Source organism: Leuresthes tenuis, unplaced genomic scaffold (genome assembly GCF_036924035.1).
Source record: "Leuresthes tenuis unplaced genomic scaffold, fLeuTen1.0.hap1 SCAF_20, whole genome shotgun sequence".
Taxonomy (NCBI): domain Eukaryota; kingdom Metazoa; phylum Chordata; class Actinopteri; order Atheriniformes; family Atherinopsidae; genus Leuresthes; species Leuresthes tenuis.
Window position 1 is genome coordinate 5,341,041 of NW_027325374.1, and position 22,926 is coordinate 5,363,966.

Here is a 22,926-nt window from a genome sequence, read left to right on the forward strand (position 1 = left end):
GCACTACTGACGCATTACAACATCTGTAAACTAACTCACGTCTTCTGTGGTGTTTAGGTTTACATTTGCGATTCCTCCTGTGGAGGCTCCTCAGATCTCCATGCACTGCTGCCATCCTCCCCCATCTCTGAGCCACAAGCAGGCCGTCTTCTCCTCTGCGCTTTCAAATCAAGTCATTCCGCTCACTCGCAGCCTCCACCGCATCCAGTGCAACATGAGGACGCAGTTCCCCGACCTGAGGCTCATACAGTATGATTGTGGTGAGTCGTCAAGATGGTTTTTACTCACTTTGAACAAAAGAAGCAGGAAAACGGAGCATCAGGTCTTTGATGTGCTTTAACTGCTTAGCAAACGCTTTTTTAACAGGAAACCACAGAGAAGAAACTCCCTGTTTCTTTTCTACACCTGGTGATGAAGAAGGTGGAACTCGCATGTGTCCATCAGTTTCTAAGGAAACAGTTTTTCTTGGTTTTCTCTTGTCATATCATGTTGGGCAGGTAATGCGCGATAATCAAATTTCATGCTGTAGACGAGACATTTTACTTCAGGGTCGGGCCGTAAAAACTCAGATGTGTTTGCAGGAATGTTTTTGTTTATGAGCTTGTTAAAAGGGGAAAATTCAGCTGGTTCTGATTATTTTGCTTTTAATACAGGAAACGTCAGGTTACAGGAAATAAACAAAGCAATTTTCAGTCGTTGGAAGCTCAGTCATTCCTATTAGCACACAATTCAAGCTGTGCTGTAGAGATGAATTAAATTTACCGAATTGGATTCTGAAGGAGGAGGGTGAGCTTTGGAGTCAGCCCTGCAGGTTAAAAAGCCTTCTGGTTTCTTTTGTTTCACCTCCTATTACTCTGTGGTTAGTACAGTTTGTCAGCAGGTTTACTCAACAACTTCTGGACAGATTTTCTGAGTAAATTTAGATTTTGACTGAATATTGCGAGTCACTGATGGGACTGTTTGATGTGGACGACCTGATTTATTTACGCCATAATCGGTGCATCTGAAGTGATGATTGATGTACCGTAAATCCAGATCTGGATCCAGGATCCAGTGTTTTTTGCAGTATTTTCAGAAGAAAATGAAAGAAAAACATTCCTCTCCACTTCATTACTCTGCTAATACCCGTGTGTGTTCTCTGTGTTCAGGGAAGCTTCAGACTCTCCACACTTTGCTGCGAAAGCTGAAGTCAGGAGGCCACAGGGTGCTGATCTTCACTCAGATGACGCGCATGTTAGACGTGTTGGAGCAGTTCCTAAACTACCACGGGCACATCTACCTGCGTCTGGATGGCAGCACCCGCGTGGAGCAGAGACAGGTTAGCGCTCATAATTGTACATTTAAACGCTCAGATGTGTTTTCTCTGATTTTTATTCATCCAGCGCCATTTTTCCTTCAATGCAGTCCCTCATGGAGCGCTTCAACGCAGATCGACGCATCTTCTGCTTCATTCTGTCAACTCGCAGCGGAGGTGTAGGAGTGAATCTGACCGGGGCCGACACCGTTGTGTTCTACGACAGCGACTGGAATCCCACCATGGACGCCCAGGCGCAGGACCGCTGCCACCGAATCGGCCAGACCCGAGACGTCCACATCTACAGGTGACTAACTGAACATCTATTCAAACGATCATCCTCTGTTTAGGGCTGAAACCATTCCTCCAGTGACCAATAACTAGAAACTCCATTACAAAGAACCTTCTGTGCACATTATTGGCCTGGTTTTATTCCCACAAACCTGTTCTGCTCAGCGGTCGCCCCGTTTCACACGGACAGTTACTACTGAAATCTGAGAAAATGTCTAAAGTTTGGAACCGTTTCAAAGAAAAGAAAGGAGAAAATACTGTCCAGTGTGTCCATTGTAAAACGGAGTTAGATCACAACGTCGACGCTCCAGAAAGCAGCGAGTTCACACATCGAGTCCACTGAGCGGAACAAACACAAGGGAACATTGTTAGCTCAGATCAGAATATAAGCTAATACAATAAAAAGCAACTTGTGTTCATTGTGTTGGACAAATAGTGCCTAAAAAGTCATACTTTCCTTAATCTGCCCATCAGAGCAGCTTCAGCCGTTAAGCTCTTAATGTGAACTAATATTCTCAGTCACAAAAAGCTAATTTAATCAGACCATGTTGTATCTGTATATTCTGTCTGATAAAAAGGGAAATAAGAGGTTTTAATAGGATTTCAGCTGCATTAAAATACAGTGGATGAAAGCAGAGATGCAAACAGATGTTAACACAGCTGGACATCAGGTTCTATGGTCCTGTTATCAATATTATAAAAGTTCAGCTCCAATTGTGACTGAAACCAGTTCACGGTGTCAGTTTTTCCGTGTTAAATAGTTGTGATTATTGCAGTATTTCTTATTCGATCAATAGATAATCGTTTTTTTTTTTTTGTTTCTTTCCTTCTTCAGGTTGATCAGTGAGCGCACAGTGGAGGAGAACATTTTAAAGAAAGCCAACCAGAAGAGGATGCTGGGAGATATGGCAATCGAGGGAGGAAACTTCACCACTGCCTTCTTCAAACAGGTAGCCGTCTCCCGTTCGTCTGCAGAAACACTTTGTGAATTGAATGTACTCCAGTTCAGTTTATCGGCCTCTTTCTGACAGCCTGGTCGAGTTTGTGTGGCTGCCTTTTGTTTCTTTGCCTCTTTGTGCGTTTATGACTCATCGTGTGGGTTAGTTCTTCTCGTGTAAAAGTGACAGCAGCTGATTGTGCATCTCAGTAAACGGTGAAAGTGTTTTACATCAAATGTTTTCGTCCTTATTGGATCCTGAAAATGATGCAGCGTGTTGTGGGAACTCCCAAAGCTCATAAAACCATTGCCTGAGTTCAACATTTCTGATTGTTTGTCCGTTCCTCAGCAAACCATCCGAGAGCTGTTTGATGTCAACGAAGGGGAGAAGAGGGAGGTGGCGGTGGAGCTGTCGGTTCCCCAAGTTGAGGAGGAGGAGGGCGTCAACAAACAGTGCACCACCATCCTGGAGCAGGTAAGATGCTTCTGTGGAGCTCACGTTTGATGTTTATCACCTCCCCCTTTTAGTAATCATAAAAAATGATGACAGTGCTGTTTCATGACGGCTTTATTTCATCCTGATATGATTCCTTCAGGCGCTGTGCCGTGCCGAGGATGAGGAGGACATAGTGGCAGCCTCTCAGGCCAAAGCAGAGCAGGTGGCCGAACTGGCAGAGTTCAACGAGAATATACCGCTGGATGATGGAGGGGAACAGGAGGAAGTGGAGGAGCTCTCCAAAGCAGAGCAGGAAATCGCTGCTCTGGTGGAGCAGGTGGAGGATATTTATTTCCTATAACTGATCAATAATAAATCAAGGCTGAAACCTCTATTCTTCTGGATCATATAATGAAAAATATGCATTTTTTTGTAATTTCTATGGAATGAGACATTATGACGGGAATGTTTTAGCCACCAGTAACTGAAACGTTGTTTTTCTGCACACTTATCACTTCCTCTGCTCACCCTCAGCTCACTCCCATTGAACGTTACGCCATGAACTTCCTGGAGGCGTCATTAGAAGACGTGTGCAAAGAGGAGCTGAAGCAGGCCGAGGTAAGGCCTCACCCTTCACCTTATTTATTTCAAACAAAAGCTCATTTTGATGGGGTGTGGCATGTTTACCGCTTTTATTATTTAATATTTTTTGGCAAAACGCATGGAGAACATTGTTGTTTGATTCCTCTGTGGGCAGATGTTTTTCCTTGTTGCTCACGGTTTCAGAATTGCAGCTCGAATGAAATGTTGTGCATGTAACTTGTGTGGGTTTAGTGTTCAGTGACGTCAATAAGCTGGATTAACCAGAGCTACACTCTTCTAGCAGAGGCTCAGCTGGGGACAATTCGTTTATGTGGAGCATGTTTGCTCTTAATAATAGTTAAATTTACTGTTTAATTCACAGTCGACAGTATTACGATCGTTTGAAATTACCTGAGAGCTGGTTTTTTTGCTAAATATGCAGGCGTTTATTCACAGATGCCAAACGTTTTTGTGTCCATCAGGATTCACTGAAACCCACAAATTTGTAACTACGTGGACTTGGCCCCCGAGTCCGTGTCTCGTCTTAAGAAGACGAGAGGCAAAATAAAAACCTAGTTCCCTGTTTTGAGGAGAATTGTAAGTTAACGGTAGAAGTGCAGTGTTCTGTAGGCTGATTATGTGTCCGTGCATGGGACGCTTCGGTGTAGCTGACCCCAGAAAGGTCGTATGAAGTGGGCCACGTGCGTGTCTGCAGTGGGACGCCCTATCCCCACATGGAGCTAGAAGAGAGTGTGATAACAAGGACTCGCGTACAATAAGGGTTTGAGGCGTAGTCTGCACTTGTTGGTCCATCACGGGGCAGAAAAACGCTGTTTAAGCTGTGCAAATGTGTTAAAAAATCCCATTTACACTGACTTGTATGCCAGTAAACACGCCTGTGATGAGCAAAAATGAGCAGTCAGTGTAGCGTAGAGGTAACAGTAGCAAATCAATAAAATCTAAGAGCCCTCGTCCTCTCTCTCTCTCCATGACTGGTTAGCAATTAGATCAATCTTAATATTTTGATGTTTATTAAATTTTGTTGACGAGTAAAAACTCTTTTATATCCTTGCAGAGCTTTTACATTTGTTCATGTGATCCTCTTTAGCGTTAACTTTAAAACCTCTGGTGCTTTTGTGTTTTTAGGAGCAGGTGGAGGCTGCAAGGAAAGGCCTGGACCAGGCCAAAGAGGAGGGCCTCATGCTCCAGCCTTCATCCGATGAAGACGACGACGACTTTTTGTCAACACCAGCTTCTTCTGAACCTGCTCAGCCAGCTCCAGCCCGTCGTGGACGTAAACCCAAAGACAAGACCCTCACCTCCACGAGGACCAGTGGGCGACTTCGTGGAGCTTCGCCCGAAACTGAGCCTGAGCTTACGACTCCAAAAGAAGTGCCTGAAAGAATTCGCTGTGGTGTGAGAGGGCGAGGAGCAGCCAAAGATGCCGGTTCTGCGTCTGCCACCCCGTCCCGCACAGATCACCACAAAGCCGCCTCATCAGCCAGGAGTCACGAGTCCTCCAAGTCATCAAAAGCGACATCTCCCGCCAGAGATCACCAGACCACGAAAAGCAGGCCTCAACTGAACCGCTCCCATCCCAGTCCAGTGCCTTCCCCTCCTACAAGCTCTCCCCCTGGAGGGAAACAGTGTGTTGAGGAGACGGACGGCAGGAACTCCAAAGCAGACAGAGAGGAGAAGGAGGGGGAGAATGAGAGGAGAATGTCTGAGTCATCTCTGGACTCGACCTGTCCTGCCGATCATTTGACTAAAGATTATGACAGTAAAGACCACAGCGCCATGTCTCCTCCCTGTACCAGCTCCAGATCACCCCGGAAGCGCCAGTCGGCAGACGGCGAGGTGCTGCGGGGCCTTGTTGACGATTCCCCGTCAGCCAAAGTTTTAAGGAAGCTTCCAGGGAGGCTGGTGACGGTGGTGGAGGAAAAGGAGCCACGAAGGAGGAGACGGCGAGGAAGTGGAACTGGGGGTGGGGGTTCCTCAGAAGAGGCGACAGCGGATGAAAACACAGCTGGATTTGTTGATGAGCCAAACAAAGATAACGCACCACAGAGCCCTGATGGAAAGACAAAAGCAGCTGTGAAGTCCCCTCAGGACCAAGACTCCACCCCGAGTTCATCTGTGCAGCCACAGCCTGTCCGAAGCTACCCTCCATATTCCCCACCCCATCTTTCTCCTGACATGCCGGTGCTCAGAAACCTTCCTGTGCGGCGCAGGCTGGAAACCGAATCCCGCATGGCTGCTCAGCTGGGAGAGCAGCAGAGTCGAGGAAGAGGAGGGAACCAATCCAAGAAAACTGACACGCCACCAGGCAAAGACGCCACCGCATCTCCCACAGAGTCTGGTGTCAATTCTCCCGTCATACCTATAAAAAGAAAGAGGGGCCGGCCCCCTAAGACCCCCCCTGCATTAACCGAGCATGACAACAGAGTGACCCCTTCACCACACCCCACCTCGCCAAGTGAGGATGGGAACCCGCCTCTGTCCCCAAAACGCAAGAGGGGTCGTCCCCGCAAAGACTCCATGACCACGCTAGACCCTGTTAGTGAAGCACAGAACTCTGACGCAGCTAAACCGGATCCCAGCACAGCGCCGAGAGTCCCGTCCGAGGCCTGTTCTGCTGCTGTTTCAGACACAAGTCAGTCCACCAAAGCTGAGGACACGGAGGCCCACGTCTCAGGCCCGGCGCCAAATCCAGCTCAAACCTCTGAAGCAAAGGCGGATCAAGCTTCCACGCCGGCCTCAGCTTCTGTCTGGGTGTCCTCGCCGCTTCCTGTGGCTGCTTCCACATCAACACCCAGCGGGGTGGTTAGTTCAGCTCCAACTCTAAGCCCAGACCCGGCATCCACCCGGGGACCCTCTGCATCCTCTGTCAGAACGTCCACGTGTGTCACCATCCCCATCACTGCCGCAGCTCCACCTGCCTCATCAACTCCTCCATCTGTGAGGCCACCAACTGTGGTTTCCACAGCTTCCCCAACTCCCACAGAGCCAAACTCCTCTTCTGTTTCCACAACTGTGAAGTCACCACAACCAGACTCTGCCAAAACCATCACAGATGCTCGCCTTCCACCCACAGCGTCATCTGCATCAGCGGAGCCTGCCGCAGTAATCACAACAGCTACTCCATCAGAAAGTGTCTCCACTGCAGAGAAAACACCTGAAACTGCTGCATGCTCTGCACCAGCTGTAACCTCCACCTCACCTGCGGTCTGTGAGGTTTCTGTGACTTTACCGAGTCCGACTGCAGCCTCACAGAAACCTGCATCAACAACCCAAGCTAACCCATCTACTGTGGAAACGGCACAGGCGGGTACAGTAAAGTCGAGCTCAACCACATCTGACAAAGCTTCTGCAACACCACCAGTAACAACACCACCTGCTGAAAGTACGACTTCACCGGGAGAAGCAACGGGTGGTGTGACGACAGTCCCAATCGCACAGCCACCAACCGAAGTGGCTGCGCAGGCCCAGGTTACATCACAGCCTGGACAGTCCTCAGAAACACCTGCTGCTCCGCCCGCTGCAGCCTGCACACCCCCCCCACCTTCTACGTCTGTCAGTGTCACACCTGTGGAGGCAGACGCAGAAACATCAACACCCCCAACAGATAAAGTCAAACTCACAACCTCTACTCCCCCTACAACCACAGAAAAGACTGTTCCCACCATGACTACATCATCCCCAGAAAAGTCACTCACAGTGGTCGCCACAAACACTACAACCGCCCAGTCGTCCACTTCCACAGACCCCTCGGTTCCTGCAGCAGTCGCACCCAAAGCGGTTCTTCCAGGGTCCAACACGCAAACTGCTGCCGTTTCCCCACATCAGCAAAACTCCCCATCCACAGGTGTTTCAGAAGAGACGTCCACACCGGCTCAAACCGAGTCACGACCACAGACGGCGACGCCTGCACCAGCTGGTGACTCGCCCGAGAAGAAATCTTCGAAAAGTGACTCAGAAATGGAGGTAGACGCTGTAGAGGCGGAAGATAAAGCCAGCCGGGAAGAGGAAGACAAAAAGCAGGACATCCGTAAGTCAGAAAAGAAAAGAAGAAGGGTGGAGAGTTCCTCTGAGACGAAGGATTTTGATTCTGGAAAGGACAAAGGTGGAGAAATGACAACCGCTCAGAAGGAAGAGCCTAAGCGACCGGCAGCAGCGGAAGCTGCCGAAGATCGGAAAGCTCCCTGTCAGAAAAGATCCCTGAGTCGGCAGAGCAGTCAGGAGTCTGTGCGCTCGTCTTCGTCTGGGTGCTCCACGTCAACCCTGACACGCCGCGCTCACCACAAGAGAACTTATGAGAACAGACATCCGGCCAAGAAGAAGCGAGCGGATGTCACTTCTGAAGGAGAAGCGGAGGAGAAAAACGAAGAGGAGGAGGACGAGGAGCCCACCGCCGCTGCCTCTCGAAGGAGGCGTTCCAGATCTTCCTCGTCCTCTTCCTCAGACTCTGACAGCAGCGAGAGCAGGACGCGGCTGACGCGCTCTGCCAAGCGCAGGCTGCAAGATCAGGACAAGGAAAGGGGCAACGAGGAAAGGAGCGGAGCGAAACCGGCATGCAGCTCTGACAGAAATGCTTCAAACAACGCCAACACTTCCACGGGCTGCGATTCGGGCAGCGATACGTCGTCTGTCAGGCTCACAAGGAAGTCTGTGGGGTGTCAGGATGGGAAAGCCCAGACCAACAGTGCGCCCTCGTTACCTCCCGAGCCTGAAGTTCTGGGGAAAAGGTGCTCGGCTCTGAATGCAGCAGCCAAGCTTCTGGCAATGAAAGGCAGGGTGGACACTCCCGGCCACACAACCCGGAAAGACTCGGGCAGCAGGGCTGCGGGGACGTCCACCTCCTCCGACAAGAACCAAAAGCCTAAAAGTGTACCAACCTCTGCCCAAAGCAACTCTGTGAGTCTTTCCAATAACAAAAACACTGGCAGCAAACCTTCAACACCGAACCAGACGAGCCGCACTGCACCCCGCTCCACCAGACAGTGCCCCGGCGCTCTGGCTCCACCACTGGCAGTGGAGTACAAGCGGTCCAAACCGGAGGAGCGAGACAGCGGTGGTAAGAAAGCATCGAGAGGAAAGGAAAGAGGAGACGACACGCAGTCTTCACTGCGGGGCCACAGCGCCTGCAGCAGCATGAGCAGCGACGGCGAGGGCGACTGTGGCGGACGCAGCAGCAGAAGTCGCAGCAGCAGCAACAGCAGCCAGCGCACCCACAGCATCAGTTCCCAGAACACGGAGCGCAGAGGCTCCCGCGCCACCTCCTCCGGCAGCGAGCGCGACAGAGACCGCAGCACCGAGCGGCTGAGGAGCAGAGACAAGAGGGGGAAGCAGAGCCAACGGAGGGGGAGCAAGGACAGCAGGAGGTCTCAGACGCTCACGCAGGAGGTGACCAGCAGTTCGGGAACTGAGGGGACGCCGGACAGGGTGCTGCGCAGCGTTGCGGCGCTGGCAGCGGTGCAGGCGCGCTCTCCGGCCGCGAGCACCCGCTCCTCCTCTAATCAGCAACGCAACAGGACATGATCACAGAGCTGAAGGGTTAGAAAAACAAAAAAACAGGAGTGAGCGTTATAGGGCACGATACGGGAGCATGTCATGACCTCCGAGGTTGCTGCTTTGTCTGCACTCTGAGGAAAGCACGAGGCGAGAGTGCGGCACAAGCCAGGGACCTCCCTCTGCCTTTCTACACGGAGCTGGTCCCCTCACCGGCTCGGCTGCTGACTGCTGGGGGAAGGCTCAGGGATCCTGGACTTGGACTGACAGTAAAAACGTGGCGCCATCATAGTGCGTCTGTACACAGGTGGGAGAGGCTCAGTGGATGAATTCACCGGGCCTCAAAGGGTGGGATTGGGAGGGGGGGCAAAGGTGCAAGATGTAACACAGGCAAGTTCACATTATGTACTGTAATCATTAAAGACTGGAACACTCTGTAATGAGATGGGACTTCACTGCTCCCTCTGTTGGAGTTACACATACAAGTCATTTGTGTGACCAGTTCTATTGTAAGTTGGAGGTTTTAGAAAGTTTGGTTTTGATTGGTCAGCTGTCCTGACTATTATTTCTATGTAGTCAGTTGATAAGTTATGCATATTTTGTTATTTCTGCCAGGGTATCGGGAAGAGAACAGGTCCGTTGGTGTGGCCGCCTAATGCTGGAGCTCGTCTTTGCTTTGGGCCCCGTTTTCCCACCTCATTTCTCTTCATTGGATTCATTTAAATCCAGCCTCACATTTCTCATTTGCACATTTGAAAGGAAAAAAAAAAGTGGCCCTCAGCTTTTTGAGTACATTGTGGTGTAGTGATGCGTTTGTACGATGTCGATTCCAGTCAATTAATTGGTCCCTGGTACCTCGCAGTGTATCGCTAGAGTTTGAAAATGTATTAACTGAACTCGAGAATCGTCCCCCCCCCCCCCCAGACACGTCATGCATTTATATCGAAAGAGCAAGTAAATGTTAGTGAAGTAAGAGTGCCTCTTTGGCCAAATGGTTTTCAACCTCTAATTGCCTTGTGAAGCACCTGAAGCAGGGGTGTTGAGCTTCTTATTTAATAGAAAAACATAACTAAAGCCAAACAAAATATCCTCCTGCGAAACATTAAAGAACCCCCCCTCCCACCCCCGTGCGTCAGTGCTACCAAATTGTTTTATTTTTCACCAGACCTTTCGTCAACCATCACTTCATTGCTCTTGGTTTGTGTAAAATAAATAAATACTTGGACAAAATATGTGAATAAACTTTCCAGATGACTGTAAATTGTCGATTTAATTTTGAGCAAAAGGGACATTTGGCGGGGGATGAGTAGTTCCTGGTGGTGGTGGTGGTCTTATACCTTTTTTTTATTTTCTTTCTTTTTATTTGTTGCATTCCTTTGATCCCTTGTAATTCCACATTGTTTTACTTGAAAATTAAGACAATTACAGTTGAATAAAAAGACCAAAAAATTAGTTGGTATTTTTCCTTTTTATTTGTGGCGATGGGTTTGTGGGATGAGATTGTTTTTCCCGTGTCATCTAGGCCAAAAGGACGGGAAAATTAAGACGAGAGATGGAATGTGATAACTATTTTATTTAAAAACCAATATTAAAATAAATGAGTGATGCAACATTTAACAGATGTAATATCACACAGTAGATGAGTCGCAGCGCTGTCCTCCATCAGCCTTTTTCAAGGCCACTTTAATGACTGCTGGACTCCTTTTAATTATTCATTTCCCCTCCCGGCAGGTTTGTCTCATTATGACACCCAGAGACTTTCCACAATTTGACAAACCGGTGAAGAAAAATAGCGCAGGTGTCCGGAGAAGCCGAAGCAACTGAATTTAGACAAATACAACAAAGACTCCATCCCTTCTTGACAAGGTTAGTGCACATAAACAAAATCACATTTCCCAGCTGGACATAATGGAGAAGGCACAGTTTTAAAAACTTTTAAGGGTTTCATTGTGTTCAACTTTTTCCTGTAGCAGCTTACACAACACTCGGATCATAAATACAAACTGTACGGACAAATAAAAGGGAGAACGGGCCTGTTGTTGCAGTGCTAAGACAATTTTATAACGGGGAAGTTAATCCACACCAAAAAAAAAAATAAAGGAAAAATATTTACACTTGTTACATGTCGGCAGTTTCAAACAGCTTTCAAGTTTAAAAAAAGAAATCAGCATAAATCATCAGAAATATGTTATGTACAATTATATTAGTCTATTTTCTGTAAATGGCTATGAAGGAAATTGTTCTTTACGTCTCCAATTTATGTAGAAGCATCACAAAAAACAGTGTTCCTGAGTACAGCATGATCAGCGCCAGTGTCGTTTCAATACTGCATCGCGCCTTGTTCAAGGTCACTTAGTTCCTCGTTTTTTTTTTGGGGGGGGGGGGGGGGGGGGGGGGTTGGAGCAGCTGAAGCAACAGTTCAGAGTTCGATGAACAAAAACTGGCAGCTCTGCCTCGATTGGAAGTAAAAAAGCTGACAAGCTTATGGTCATTTCTGAGCTCTGACGCCACAGAGCACGGCTCACAAGAACAATTTGTGTTAAGAGGAAGACGACTATGAGAAGTGACCGGGGTCACCGGTACATCTGGCGGGCTGTTGTATTTACACAAACTGGGGTTTTATTTTAATCTTTTTTAATGTGCTTCTGCCAAACCGACCTACAGCCAACTTACGCTGCCTGGTGTTTCTAGGAGAAAGCGGAGATCACCGCGATGAGGATGATGAGGAAGAGGATGGCCACACAGATGGCAATCCAAACTTTTTTCTGCAGTGGGAAAGAGACAAAAATGGTTAAAATAGATCCATAAAAATCAGACGTTTGAGTTTAAAGACGACATGAAATGGTTGATTGAGTGTTTTATCATAAAAAGGAAGTTGGATCCAGTTATTTAGCAACTGTGTGGGTGTCAATAAATGTGATATTAGCAAAAAAGAATGAGAACAAGGGCGGAAACATTAACTGCAGATGCTAGACTGGTGATGCAGTAAAATACAGTTTTACTGCCATAAAACATCTGCGTTCAAACCGCTCTGCATGACTGACTATCGTCCCGATGCTGCATGAAAGGATCCCAAACAGACACAGGAATTAAAGCTGTAAACCATCTGCCAGGTTACGCCCTGGTGCCTGTAAAGTTATAAAGTAATAAAGACGATGGAGCATGTAGTCCATCAGTATGTGTGCTGGATGAGCGAGCCCACCGACTCGGTTAAAGTGGGACTTTGTAGCAGATCCACATCTGAATTCTACTCTAAATTAAAGTGAAGGTTAGAAGCGAACTCTATATTTTTTAATCCTACTTGGTGCAAATATTCTATCAATCTTGGTTCATGATTCCAAGACAATTAATCCAATTTAAAACGGACTAATTTGCTGTATTTTTGGTCCTTACCAGGTCTTAAATTCCTCCACAACCATGTGAGAGACACAGAAAACCATGACCGCTACAGCTGCTTCTACAAGCTGATGGAATTGTGTCTTTGCTTTAGTTAATGTCATGTATTGTTCATCTGGGGATGCATTTTCTTAATTCTGAGACCTGGAAAGGACCAGATCATTTCTCATTTTGTCATTTCGCACCTTTCAGGTAATCGGATGAGAACCTAATGTCACACTGAACTGGACCTGCTAACCCTTTCAGGTTCTTGTATAGGACAGCACCCTGTACCTTGCGAGCTTTCTGCTGATAAGTAACAGCTTTCTCTGTGTTGTCCTTTGCTTTCTCCACGTAGTTAGACGACTGCTTGATGTTGGTTTCGATCCTGTTGACCATATCCCCCTGAAGGACACAAACGCATCAGAATCAAACGCTTTTTACGAGCCAAACTAGCCCAAAGACTGCATTTGTGTTGATGTACCTGAGCTTCCACCTCCATGGCGAGGTACTGGAACATGTCGTGCAGGTCTTTGATGCTCCTCTCCAGCTTCAGGATCTCATCGTGCCGGGTTTCGATCTCATTCAGAGCCTGCTTTGTGGCTTTAGCATCATTTAGGATCTGCATGCCACAGATTTATTAGCTGAACAGAACAATATGTGAACAGGCACAAGTTCCCAGGGTAATAACGATGTAAGAAAAGCTGCACAAAGTCAGCAGGATTCCTCACTAAATCAACTACTCTGACACTAAAGACAATCTTAGGGATGTTCTTACCAATTCTGTGTCCAGTTCGAGCAGTTAGAGACAAGCAAATCTGTCACCACTCTGCATTATTTACAGTTAGAGAAACACCTGCAACCTTTTCCCTACAGCAGACACTCTGCACGGACCCTCCTTTTATCTCACATGTACTCACATTCTGGGTGAAAACATCCGTCTGACCGCTCTCAAGCATCGTGTCCAGCTCTTGATCCGTCACGTTGGTGCCAGCTGAAGTCAGAAGTAAAACAGTTAAGTGTTAAAATAAAATAATACTGCCTCTACCGGTGCACCTGGATGTTTACCCCTGCTTTCTCATCTGACTAAGCTGGTTGAGACAAACCACAACTATGTTTCCCCAAACATTGTTCCCATCAAAACCTGTGTGAGGCGCTGAAAACAGGCTCTTCCTGCTGCTTCTTTAGCCGCCAGGTTTAACGTTACCGCCCTACGATCCCAAAAAGCTTTACACAACTGCACCTACAAGACAGTTTTCTTGGTGACTACTCTGATTTATTTCCTCTGTTCATTATTAAGCTGAGAAAACCTACAGAACCCAAGGAAAACAGCAAAAAAGAGCACATTTAATCCCACATTTAGCTTGAAAAACTACTTTAATCTCCACAGCTCAGCCATCATTTTTCTTAACTTAAAGCTTTAAGTTGCGTTTTGATTTCCTGAAATTCTACTACTTTGAGGGTCATTAAAGGGAAGAATTTAACTGCTACTGCTCTACTTATATCAATATTAAGCCACTGATACGTTTTACTACTTTTTTTTGGCACATTTGATAAATGCAGGAAGCTGAGAAATCTTATTGGCAAAAAAAAACAAATAAAAGAAAATTCCTCTTAACTGATGATAACGAAGAGATAAAAAGCTGATTTACAAGTTTATCCTGAACAAAAACATCAATGATTTATATTTTTCAACCCATATCCAAAACATATTGTGTCCTGTAAACATTGACGGGTTTTCCTGCTAACAGCAGCCGACTGCTCAGTGGTAAACTTTTTACGACCCGACTTCTTCTTTCTTCTATTCATCATCTTCGTTTACCCTCTCTGGCTTTAAGACCAGATTTAAAACTTTCCTTTTTGCAGGAGCCGTCTCAGGAGTTTTCTGCCACTTCAGGACGGGGGAATCGAGTCGAACTGTAGATAAAATGCTGGTTTCTTTAGCTTTCATTTGATTTGGCATTCAATGAATTGGATTCATCTGAAGGTGAACTGAACTGTTAATGTAAACTGGAGCTGTATAATATAATAACAATACAGTGATTAAATCAACTGTTATTGAATTCCTAAAATAACTTTTGGCTCTGTGTGTATTTTACAGCAATAACCTGGATTCACTGGAGCTGCTTCTGCCAACTTCAGCTCATTTCAGACCTCCACTTGCTCAGATTCGAGCATTTCCTTCAGGTTTTGGCCTTTTGGATGAGCAGGTACTGTTTTAGCAAGTCACTACACCACCATTCAATTCCAAAATGTGCTTCCTCTACTTAATCTGACAAATGTCTGCTAATATTTACATTTTTTTGTGTTCAACTATTAAATAAAGCAGTTTTGTGTCATATCTGTGATTTTTATATCCTACGATTACACATATTTCGCTTGGGACTGCAGACCCCGATGCTAATGTCAGTCCTCTAATTGCACAAAGCCGGCGTGTTAGTTGCACTTTAACTCTAATATAGAAAGTAATCCAGCAGCTGAGATGTGACATGACGACCCACATGAGACTGAAACCTGCAGCGGTGACGATGCATTTAGTCAAACTGGGATTTTCCTGAACAAAACCACACATTACAAATCTCTGCTGTACTCACTGATTTTCAGCTGCCTCTGTATTCTCTCCACGTTACGTTCTCTGTACTGGGCCTGGATGGTGTTACAGTAGCCCATCAACTCCACAAACTCCTTAGACAGGACGCCGTGCTGGGAAAAGAGAGGAGACTTTAGATTGCTGCAGTAATTTGAAGCTGAATTTAAGAGAAAAATCAGTTAAGCTCTCCAACAAGCTGCCACTTTCAAACGCAGCAGCCTGGACTGTACGGATAAAATCTATCATCATTAAGTAGGTATTTTTGTCAGAATGTGAGCATAAACTTGAGCTAAAACCAAGGCAGTTCACCCCAGTTTTAATGTTCAGTTTCATTAAACTTTGTCTTTATATAATCGAACATTATACCAAGATGTAATGAGAGATTATATCGACGTTTAAAAGTGAATAATCATCTGTTTTCTGGTGTTACCTGAGTGCGCTGCATCCGAACATTTATGGGAATATATTTTCCATCCTCCTCTCCCTTTTTGTGTTCGATACCTTTGGAAACATCGCAAAATGTCGTGATTCCAGTGATTTGAGAACAAAACTGAATTGCAAATGAAGAGATACTCACTCTTTAGCTTCTTTTGGATCTGGCTTGCCAATACTTTGATCTCCTCTCGAAGCGTTTGCAGCTCTTTCTTCATACCTAACCCCAGAGGGAAACAGAGTATTCAGCGAGCTGAAGACCTAAATGTGACGCCATGAGGGACCTCTGTGCAGCAAAATGTAACGAGGGTGAGGATAAGGGCCGTGAATTATTAAAACACAGACAGAGAGTCTGCGAACGTGTTTTACATTTACTTAAACACCTTTATTATCCACTTCATGGAAAAGACTTAAATCTCCTTGTTGATGTCAGATAGTTTCAAGCACTTGAACTTTACGTACTCTCCTCTGGCAGCGCCACGCCCAGCACAGTTTTCTGCTTGTTCTCGAGGTCAGACACCATCTTTTTGAGATTGTGCATCCCTTCGTGAATTTCTTGCACCTGAGAAAGATAAAGGAGCTGATTTGTTAGGATTCACAGGCAGAAATCAGACAAACAGAACTATTTCTCATTCAATCATCAAGCTCAAGTATCAAAGTGATCCTTTTTTAACTTTTAAATTGGAAGATTTACTCATTTAAATTGAATTTTTATGCCACCGCAGGTTGGATTTCTTTCATATTTTACAACCTAAACAGTCATGAAAGAAATGTAGATATAACTGGGACCGATGACGCTGGGATCGTGTCATCCAGGCTTGATTATTGCTGCCTCATTCTTTCACTAAAAAGCCTTCAGAAGAACGAGCTAGAACTCAAAACCGAAGAAAATCTGACCCAGCTTCCTTTCACCTTTCACTCTTCAGACACTTTTGATCTCCTTAAACTCCGTAATCCAGAGTTCGAGCGCCGTGCCCATCTTTATTTTCTCCTTGTCCTCATTTTTCACCCGGGTTTCTCTGAACTCTTCTCTTAACTCATATCTTTTCCCCAGCAGATCTGGATCTTTTTCTACCATGAGACGTAGCTTTTCATGAACTCTCTTCAGTGCGCTTGTCTCCCACGTGTCTAACAGCTGTGTTTGTTTGGTCTTCAAATAATCATTGAAGAAAAAGAAACTAACAAAACCTGTCGCCTTCGCCATCTGAGATAAAAATTCAAGTTCAAGTCTCGAGGATTTTTTTATACGCTGCGATCATTTCCTTCTGTAGAAGCAGCGAGATGTAAATAAAATGCTAAAAACACCTTTAAGAAGCAACTTATTTTTGCTTTTTTGCAGATACCATCAACCTCTTTAATGCGAGACTTTAAAACATGCAGAAAAAACATTTACTGGCAGCGCTTGGAAGCTGTAAAATGCCCTCCTGGACCACACTCATCCTATAGATTAACTATAGAATCATGTTAGCTATTGACAAATGCTTCTCAAAGTTATCCGCCAGATCTGTTGCAGTTTTATGCTAAAAGTTGTTTGCTTACATCTCTGGAGCTGCAGCTTTTAGCCGTTTTAAGAACCACAGTACAGTCCAATAGTCATAAAAAATGACCTCCTATCGTAATTTTAAGAAAAGAAAAGCATACAGCAACAAGAACCTGACCACACTCTGAAGTAGTGGAGGCACAAATCACAGTACAACTGTATGAAATTAACCAATCCTTGCTCTGAAAGTTACCACCACACAGAATTATGGGAGGGAATTGTCTAATTTCCTCTCATAAAAGATGGCCCAGAAAAAGAAAAATATACAGAAAAAAAATTTAATGGGAAAATGCTATGAAGCCCCTAAATACAATAAAGTGCTACCAGCTACTTTCAGAAGTCACATAAAGTGGCCCGAAAATAAACCGCCGCTTACAAAAAAGTTCACCAAAAGATAATGGAAGAAGATCCTCTGATCATCTTTTTAAAATTAGGATAAAACTTCATCTGGTGTAAACCCATCAGCTCACATCACCCTAAGAACACCACCCTGGCAATGAAGCACGGTGGTTGCAGCATCATGCTGTGGGGATGTTTTCCATCAGCAGGGACCAGGAAACTGGGTCATCACCCTATGATACTTTCAGGTCATTTGACCTTCCTTTATTTCAGCCAGACCCTGGCATTCAGAGCCAACCAGGCTTTCTCAGTAGTGTTCAAACCTCAACTAAAAACGCTATATTTCTTAAACTGGAAGCAGTGACTTAAACCAATTAAATAACTAATGTTCTGTTTCAACATATGAGGTTTCTTAAGTTCCTGGCCTTTAATTCCTGTTGTAGTTCCAGCAGTTCTTCTTTCACCTAACGTTCAGTCTACAAAAATATGCGTGGCTTGCTGTGTGTAACCAATAACATAACCCGTATAAATGTAAATATTAACTTTTGAGTGGTAAGAAATAGCGATTTTTTTCTTTTTAAATTCATGGTTCATGACAGCTTAGTTACAAGGTGACTGAAATGTTGACAAAACAGATCTAAGACAGCAGCCTGTGTGATACTTAAGCCTAATATCTGCCTTCTACTTTCACTTTCACAAGAATGTGTCACCAATTAATTTCTCCTCAAATAAAAGCAAAGTATAAGACAGTGGGAATAATTTGAAGGAGCTGCAAACAGATTTTTAGATGATTTTTTAGATCACCTTTTTGAAGAAAGCCTCATTTTCCTTCTCTTCTTTGGCTGAAGAAGTTCCAGGTTTGGTCATCAGAGCTTTGCCCTCTTCGTCCTCATCTGATGCCTCGGCGAACTGCAGTTAGATTGGCAAACATAAAAACTAAGACGGATAAAGCAGTGAGAGGTTTTTAAGATGATTTTACACGGATCCTCAGCCCCAGCAGCCCTGCCCTGTCCCGGCCTGTCGGATACTTTAAGGAGAAAGGGCTGGAACGGAAGTTGCCAATACTATATTGCTAAAGCGAAGATCCTGGCAAAAAAAGCCCTTAAAAAACATCATTTCAACAGCTTACTCTGATTCACCCTGTCAATTATTGCAGCTGTCACAGCAGACTGAATATAACGGTCGTTACTTGACTGGTCAATGAACTAGTTAGCAGGCTACCGCGCTACCGCTAACGTTAGCCGCTAACTTTTAAACTCACCTCTCCTAATTCTTTTGTCCGGTCCCGCATTTTTTCCGGCGAAGTTCACAGTCAGATGTCAGAAACGGTGCAACTCCACGCCAAAGAAAGGACAGTCGTTCCCCGACGGTAACAAAAAAAAAACCTTAAACTTCCCTCTGCTGTCATTCAACAAGTAAACTCCAGTGGCAACACTTCTTCTTCTGTGATTAAAATACCAAACGTCGACTCCCTGGCGCCCCCAAGTGACCGCAGGTGTAACAACAAAGAAAATATTCACCTGCTATTTTTCCTGATAATTTTTTCAACAAAACGAAATTAAAACTAAAGTAATTCAGAGAGCCACCCATGTATTCTAGTCAGACTTTATTTGCATAGCACTTATAACTGAAACTGGAAAATACCACAACTTCCTTGTGATATGTGAAAGCAAAAACAAACAAAACCCCTACTTGAATTAAGAAAAAAAAGCATTAAAACAATATTTCCTGACCTCCCATCCTGCTCTACCCCAGCTCCAACCAACCTCCAAGCTCGCAACACTAACAGACTGATCTGAATTTGAAAAATTCAATGAATAAGTAAACAGACTATTAAAACCTCAGTATAAGGGACCAAATAACTGAGTAAACACAATTTTATAGATTTGCAATGAGACACAAAAGTTTTGATTTATGTTTGTCTCGGCCAGTCTTTTGTCCATCAAACTGCTGAAAACAACAACCTTTCACTCACTTTTTGTTTTACTCCTTATCAAACTTACATTTGATAAGGGTTCAGAGGTCTTTTAAGTAGACTGAGAGTCGATACTCAACAACAACAGGACAGCAACAGGATGGTTGACTTTGCTTTTTCTGTCAGATTTGAAAAAAGGGTTTTTTTATGTGCAAATTCTAACACTTTCCTTTCCTTTTCTTTATTTTCAATTGGCTATTCCTCCACAAATATTTGATCAAATGTTACTTCCCACTTCTGTGTTCATTTTGACAATAAGTTCGAGTGCGTGAGCTCTTTTGAATGACACCGTTTGAGAGGCAGCAAACTTCTCCCAGCCTCAACCCTTGAATGAACTCTTATGCAGTCTTTCTGAGTATCTTTTGTCTCCACAGATCATCTCTTGAAGGACTCTTTGTTCAACTTTTAGATGAAGACAGCTCTTTAAGCCTGAAAGTAATAAAGTTAGAATCAGATTGTATCATATAATCAGATCATTTGGTGGAAAAGAAGCAAAGATGGCTGAAAGGTGTTATACGAAAGCAATTTTAGGCTTTACACAAGCTTTTAGACCAAAATTGATCATTAAACTAGCGCTATTTATGCTGTTAGTTTATTCTATACAATGTTAGCTGTTTACACTAACCAGTGTAGGAGAAACATCCACTAACTCTGTAGTTTTATTGAATATGTTATCAGTTATGATGTCTTCTCAGCTCAACTGTTAAGCTGAAACATCACTGTGATCGCTTTGATTCTCACAGCCACAAGATGGCGCTATTTGCCTGCATAAACTGTCACCACCACCATGGCAGGCTCACATGCATGATCAGTAAAGCACATATGGGCAAATTACTATCTTTTAATAATGATTTAAGGATACTGACATCTCTCCTTTGTGGAACTATTGAGGGCTGTTTATGATTATGACATTTTAAGTCAAGAACTTCAGATTTCTAACATGCCAAACAGTAATAAAACATGTCACTGTTAGGTTTTACGCAGCTGTTTGATGCAGCTGCTGCTGATAAATTCAGTGTTATCAACACAAGTTCAACATTTTCTCAAAGCTGCTAATTAAACAGTTTAGACTACAATGAAAGTTGATCAAGTTTACCGATAAAGCACATTTAAAAGGAGGCCGCGAACTAAAATAAGTAATTAAAGATCAAAATAGAAGACAGGAGGTTAAACGTCACTAAGATAATTTAATAAAAACAAAAAACTGAACAAAAACAAAAAGTTTCTCTCATACAGAATTAAAGGCAAGGAATAAAAATTGTAAATCCATGAGCTTACTTTTGGAAAGTTAATAATCATAAAAATATGATTTTTCTGCTCCGATATATCAACATCCCATCTGTTAATCATATCACATGTCCTGTTTTCTTATTTATCCATTTCCCCCCCCCTAATCTGTTTTCAGGATCCCTGAGACATACTCCAGTACAGTGCAGCCACAGTCTTTGCTGATGGCACCGTGCAGCTCCACATTAGGTGTTATGGAGTTTGCTTTAAGGGCTGTTGGCAGTAAAATTTTCCATTTTCCAGTGTGAGGGAAGAGCATGCTGGTTTTACAATTGTTCTGGTGTCCAATTACAAGCTAGCTTCTCCAGCCACCCTGTATAGAACAAAAAACAACCCTGATAGTTTAATTCATCGGTTTTAATAAAAGGCTAAAAAGGGAGCAGTTTCCTCAGTTTGTAACGGTGTAAATCATTCATCTTCTCAAGGACTGAGGCGGCCAACTTAACATATGGTAGACTAAGAAAAATGTCCAAGAAAACTGCTCAAAGGCTTGACAGAGAGGCAAATCAAAGCCCCTGTTTGACAGCAAAGCGGTGATACAGTGTTCTACTGCAGCTGTAATTACTGGGTCGGGACCCTTAAGTAGAGGACACTGAAAAGAAGCTTAAAAAGTTAATTAAAACAGGTATATCCAGGTCTTTTCTCCACTGGTAATTGCTGTAACCAATAGAAGGGTCTCTATAAAAGGAAAAGCAGTCAAGTATCCAGTGGAAAGTATTTGGAGCTGTCCAAATTAAACTTTCTTTTCAGGTGAATGAACAGGAGGTTAGTGACCGCACCAGATGAATTGTGATTTTCCTGTCCTGTTTTCTCTGGACGTGTGGCTACGGAGCTGTGAGGCTGCTGTCATCCAGGTGAGTATTGATCCAAAAGGCAGATCTGATGAGGGGCTTGGCTTCTTCCAAATCCCAAAAGGTTCATAAGAAACCTCACCGAGCACAAAGCCATACCTGTGGCCTGTACAATACCAAGAGGGTACACTGACAAACAGACAAAATGTTTGATTTCATAAGAAGAAAACCTTTGAAATAGTTTAGCAGGAGGGTGGTTTGGTCATCCCTTGGGCTTGTGTTGCAGCCAGTTGGATTAGGGAACATTTCCCTGGTAGAGGGAAGAGCTGGTTTGATTACATACCAGCAAATTCTGAAGTAAAACATTATTATCTGTAAAAAAATAAATGCTTCTGCTTTCATATTTATTTACGTGTCTATTTCTGTATAAATGTCTGTATGTTTTCTTATAGATTGTTCATTCTTTACTGCTCAGAATTTCTTCATCTATATTGTATCATGTAATAACCTTATATTTTATTTAATTTTTCTTCTGTCATGATAACTCTTGCCTAATCTATTTCCATTAATTTGTTATCCATTTAGGCCTTGTTAGATCTAACATAAGTGAAGATTTTTGTTTTTTTATGTTTTTACTTAAATGAGTTCTGATTTTGATGTGCAGTCAAGGTGAAATAGGTGATAAATGAAGCAGTCTTCACATACAACACAGGAAAAGAGGAAGTCATGTTCAAATCTTGTTGGCTCAGAGCAAAATCTAAAGGAAAAACAAAAACAGAAATAACAAATAATGAGACATTAAAAGAGTAAAGGAAAATGGAGAAAAATAAAGGAATAAAAATGAATGAATACTATTATGGAAGAAAATATTTTTTAAAAACCCAGAAAAATAAGTAATTTACCTGAAATAAATTATATGTATTCATGAATAAATTGCCAAATAAATACAAACAGGTATGACATTTTTCTAATATAATATCATAATATACCTTAAAAATATGATATTATATGATTATTCTTCTATGTGTTGCCATTCGTCTTGAATTTATGCTTGTATTCATTTGCAGATATATTTACACATAATTTAACTTATTTGTCTGTATATGAACTAATTTCTTTTCTAATACTAGTACAATTTTATTTTATTTTTTGTGGCCTCCCATATCAGACTGCTATCGAAGTTCTATGTCTTTCTTTCTTATCTGACGGCTATTTAATACTTTCCTCCATTTTTTTAATAGTCTTTATCATATTTATGTTTTTGTGGCACTGTACGGTTTCATAGTGAACAGATTTTTGCCATTAGAGAGTATTAATGACATCGATGTTGTGCGTATCTGCTGTTGTATTGTGAAAATTATATCACATACGCTTTTCCATCCTTTTTCAAAGTAATAGGTTATTTATTTTTTTATTCTTTTTTCTTCATTAGAATTATAAACGTCAAGGTTTTGGATGGGTGTATATGACTGTGTGAGGAATAAATCGGAATGAACTACATTTCCCATGATGCACCGGTGAGAAGCGTCGAGCTGTCAGCGCTGGGGAG

General features: G+C 43.7%; 2 protein-coding genes across 3 annotated transcripts in view; one reads left to right on the forward strand and one right to left on the reverse strand.

Annotated features, from left to right (window-relative positions):
• srcap (Snf2-related CREBBP activator protein) overlaps window positions 1-10,500 on the forward strand; it is a 32,672-nt gene extending 22,172 nt beyond the window's left edge. For both annotated transcript variants that reach the window (XM_072374128.1, XM_072374129.1), the window contains exons 26-33: window positions 58-260; window positions 1,149-1,318; window positions 1,405-1,601; window positions 2,421-2,535; window positions 2,872-2,997; window positions 3,119-3,295; window positions 3,493-3,576; window positions 4,687-10,500. In XM_072374128.1, the coding sequence (XP_072230229.1) occupies window positions 58-260; window positions 1,149-1,318; window positions 1,405-1,601; window positions 2,421-2,535; window positions 2,872-2,997; window positions 3,119-3,295; window positions 3,493-3,576; window positions 4,687-9,078 (5,464 nt within the window). In that variant the 3' untranslated portion in view covers window positions 9,079-10,500. The remainder of the gene's footprint in view (window positions 1-57; window positions 261-1,148; window positions 1,319-1,404; window positions 1,602-2,420; window positions 2,536-2,871; window positions 2,998-3,118; window positions 3,296-3,492; window positions 3,577-4,686) is intronic.
• Window positions 10,501-11,434: 934 nt separating this feature from the next.
• Window positions 11,435-18,777, reverse strand: stx4 (syntaxin 4). The gene is made up of 10 exons (XM_072373342.1): window positions 18,586-18,777; window positions 18,129-18,233; window positions 15,908-16,007; window positions 15,591-15,665; window positions 15,444-15,514; window positions 15,018-15,126; window positions 13,344-13,417; window positions 12,908-13,045; window positions 12,718-12,828; window positions 11,435-11,813 (listed from the first exon to the last, which is right to left on the reverse strand). The coding sequence occupies exons 1-10, from the start codon at window positions 18,613-18,615 to the stop codon at window positions 11,736-11,738; spliced, it is 891 nt and encodes a 296-aa protein (XP_072229443.1). The 5' UTR covers window positions 18,616-18,777; the 3' UTR covers window positions 11,435-11,735.
• Between the last annotated feature and the right edge of the window lie 4,149 nt (window positions 18,778-22,926).

Excerpts from the sequence above, each read along its gene's own strand:
- stx4 (XM_072373342.1), bottom strand. The coding sequence starts at position 18,615 with ATGCGGGACCGGACAAAAGAATTAGGAGAG. Across the intron at positions 15,666-15,907 it reads CGTGGCGCTGCCAGAGGAGA|GTATGAAGAAAGAGCTGCAA; the intron begins GTACGTAAAGTT and ends CTCTGGGGTTAG. Across the intron at positions 13,046-13,343 it reads CGGATGTTTTCACCCAGAAT|ATCCTAAATGATGCTAAAGC; the intron begins GTGAGTACATGT and ends TGTGGCATGCAG.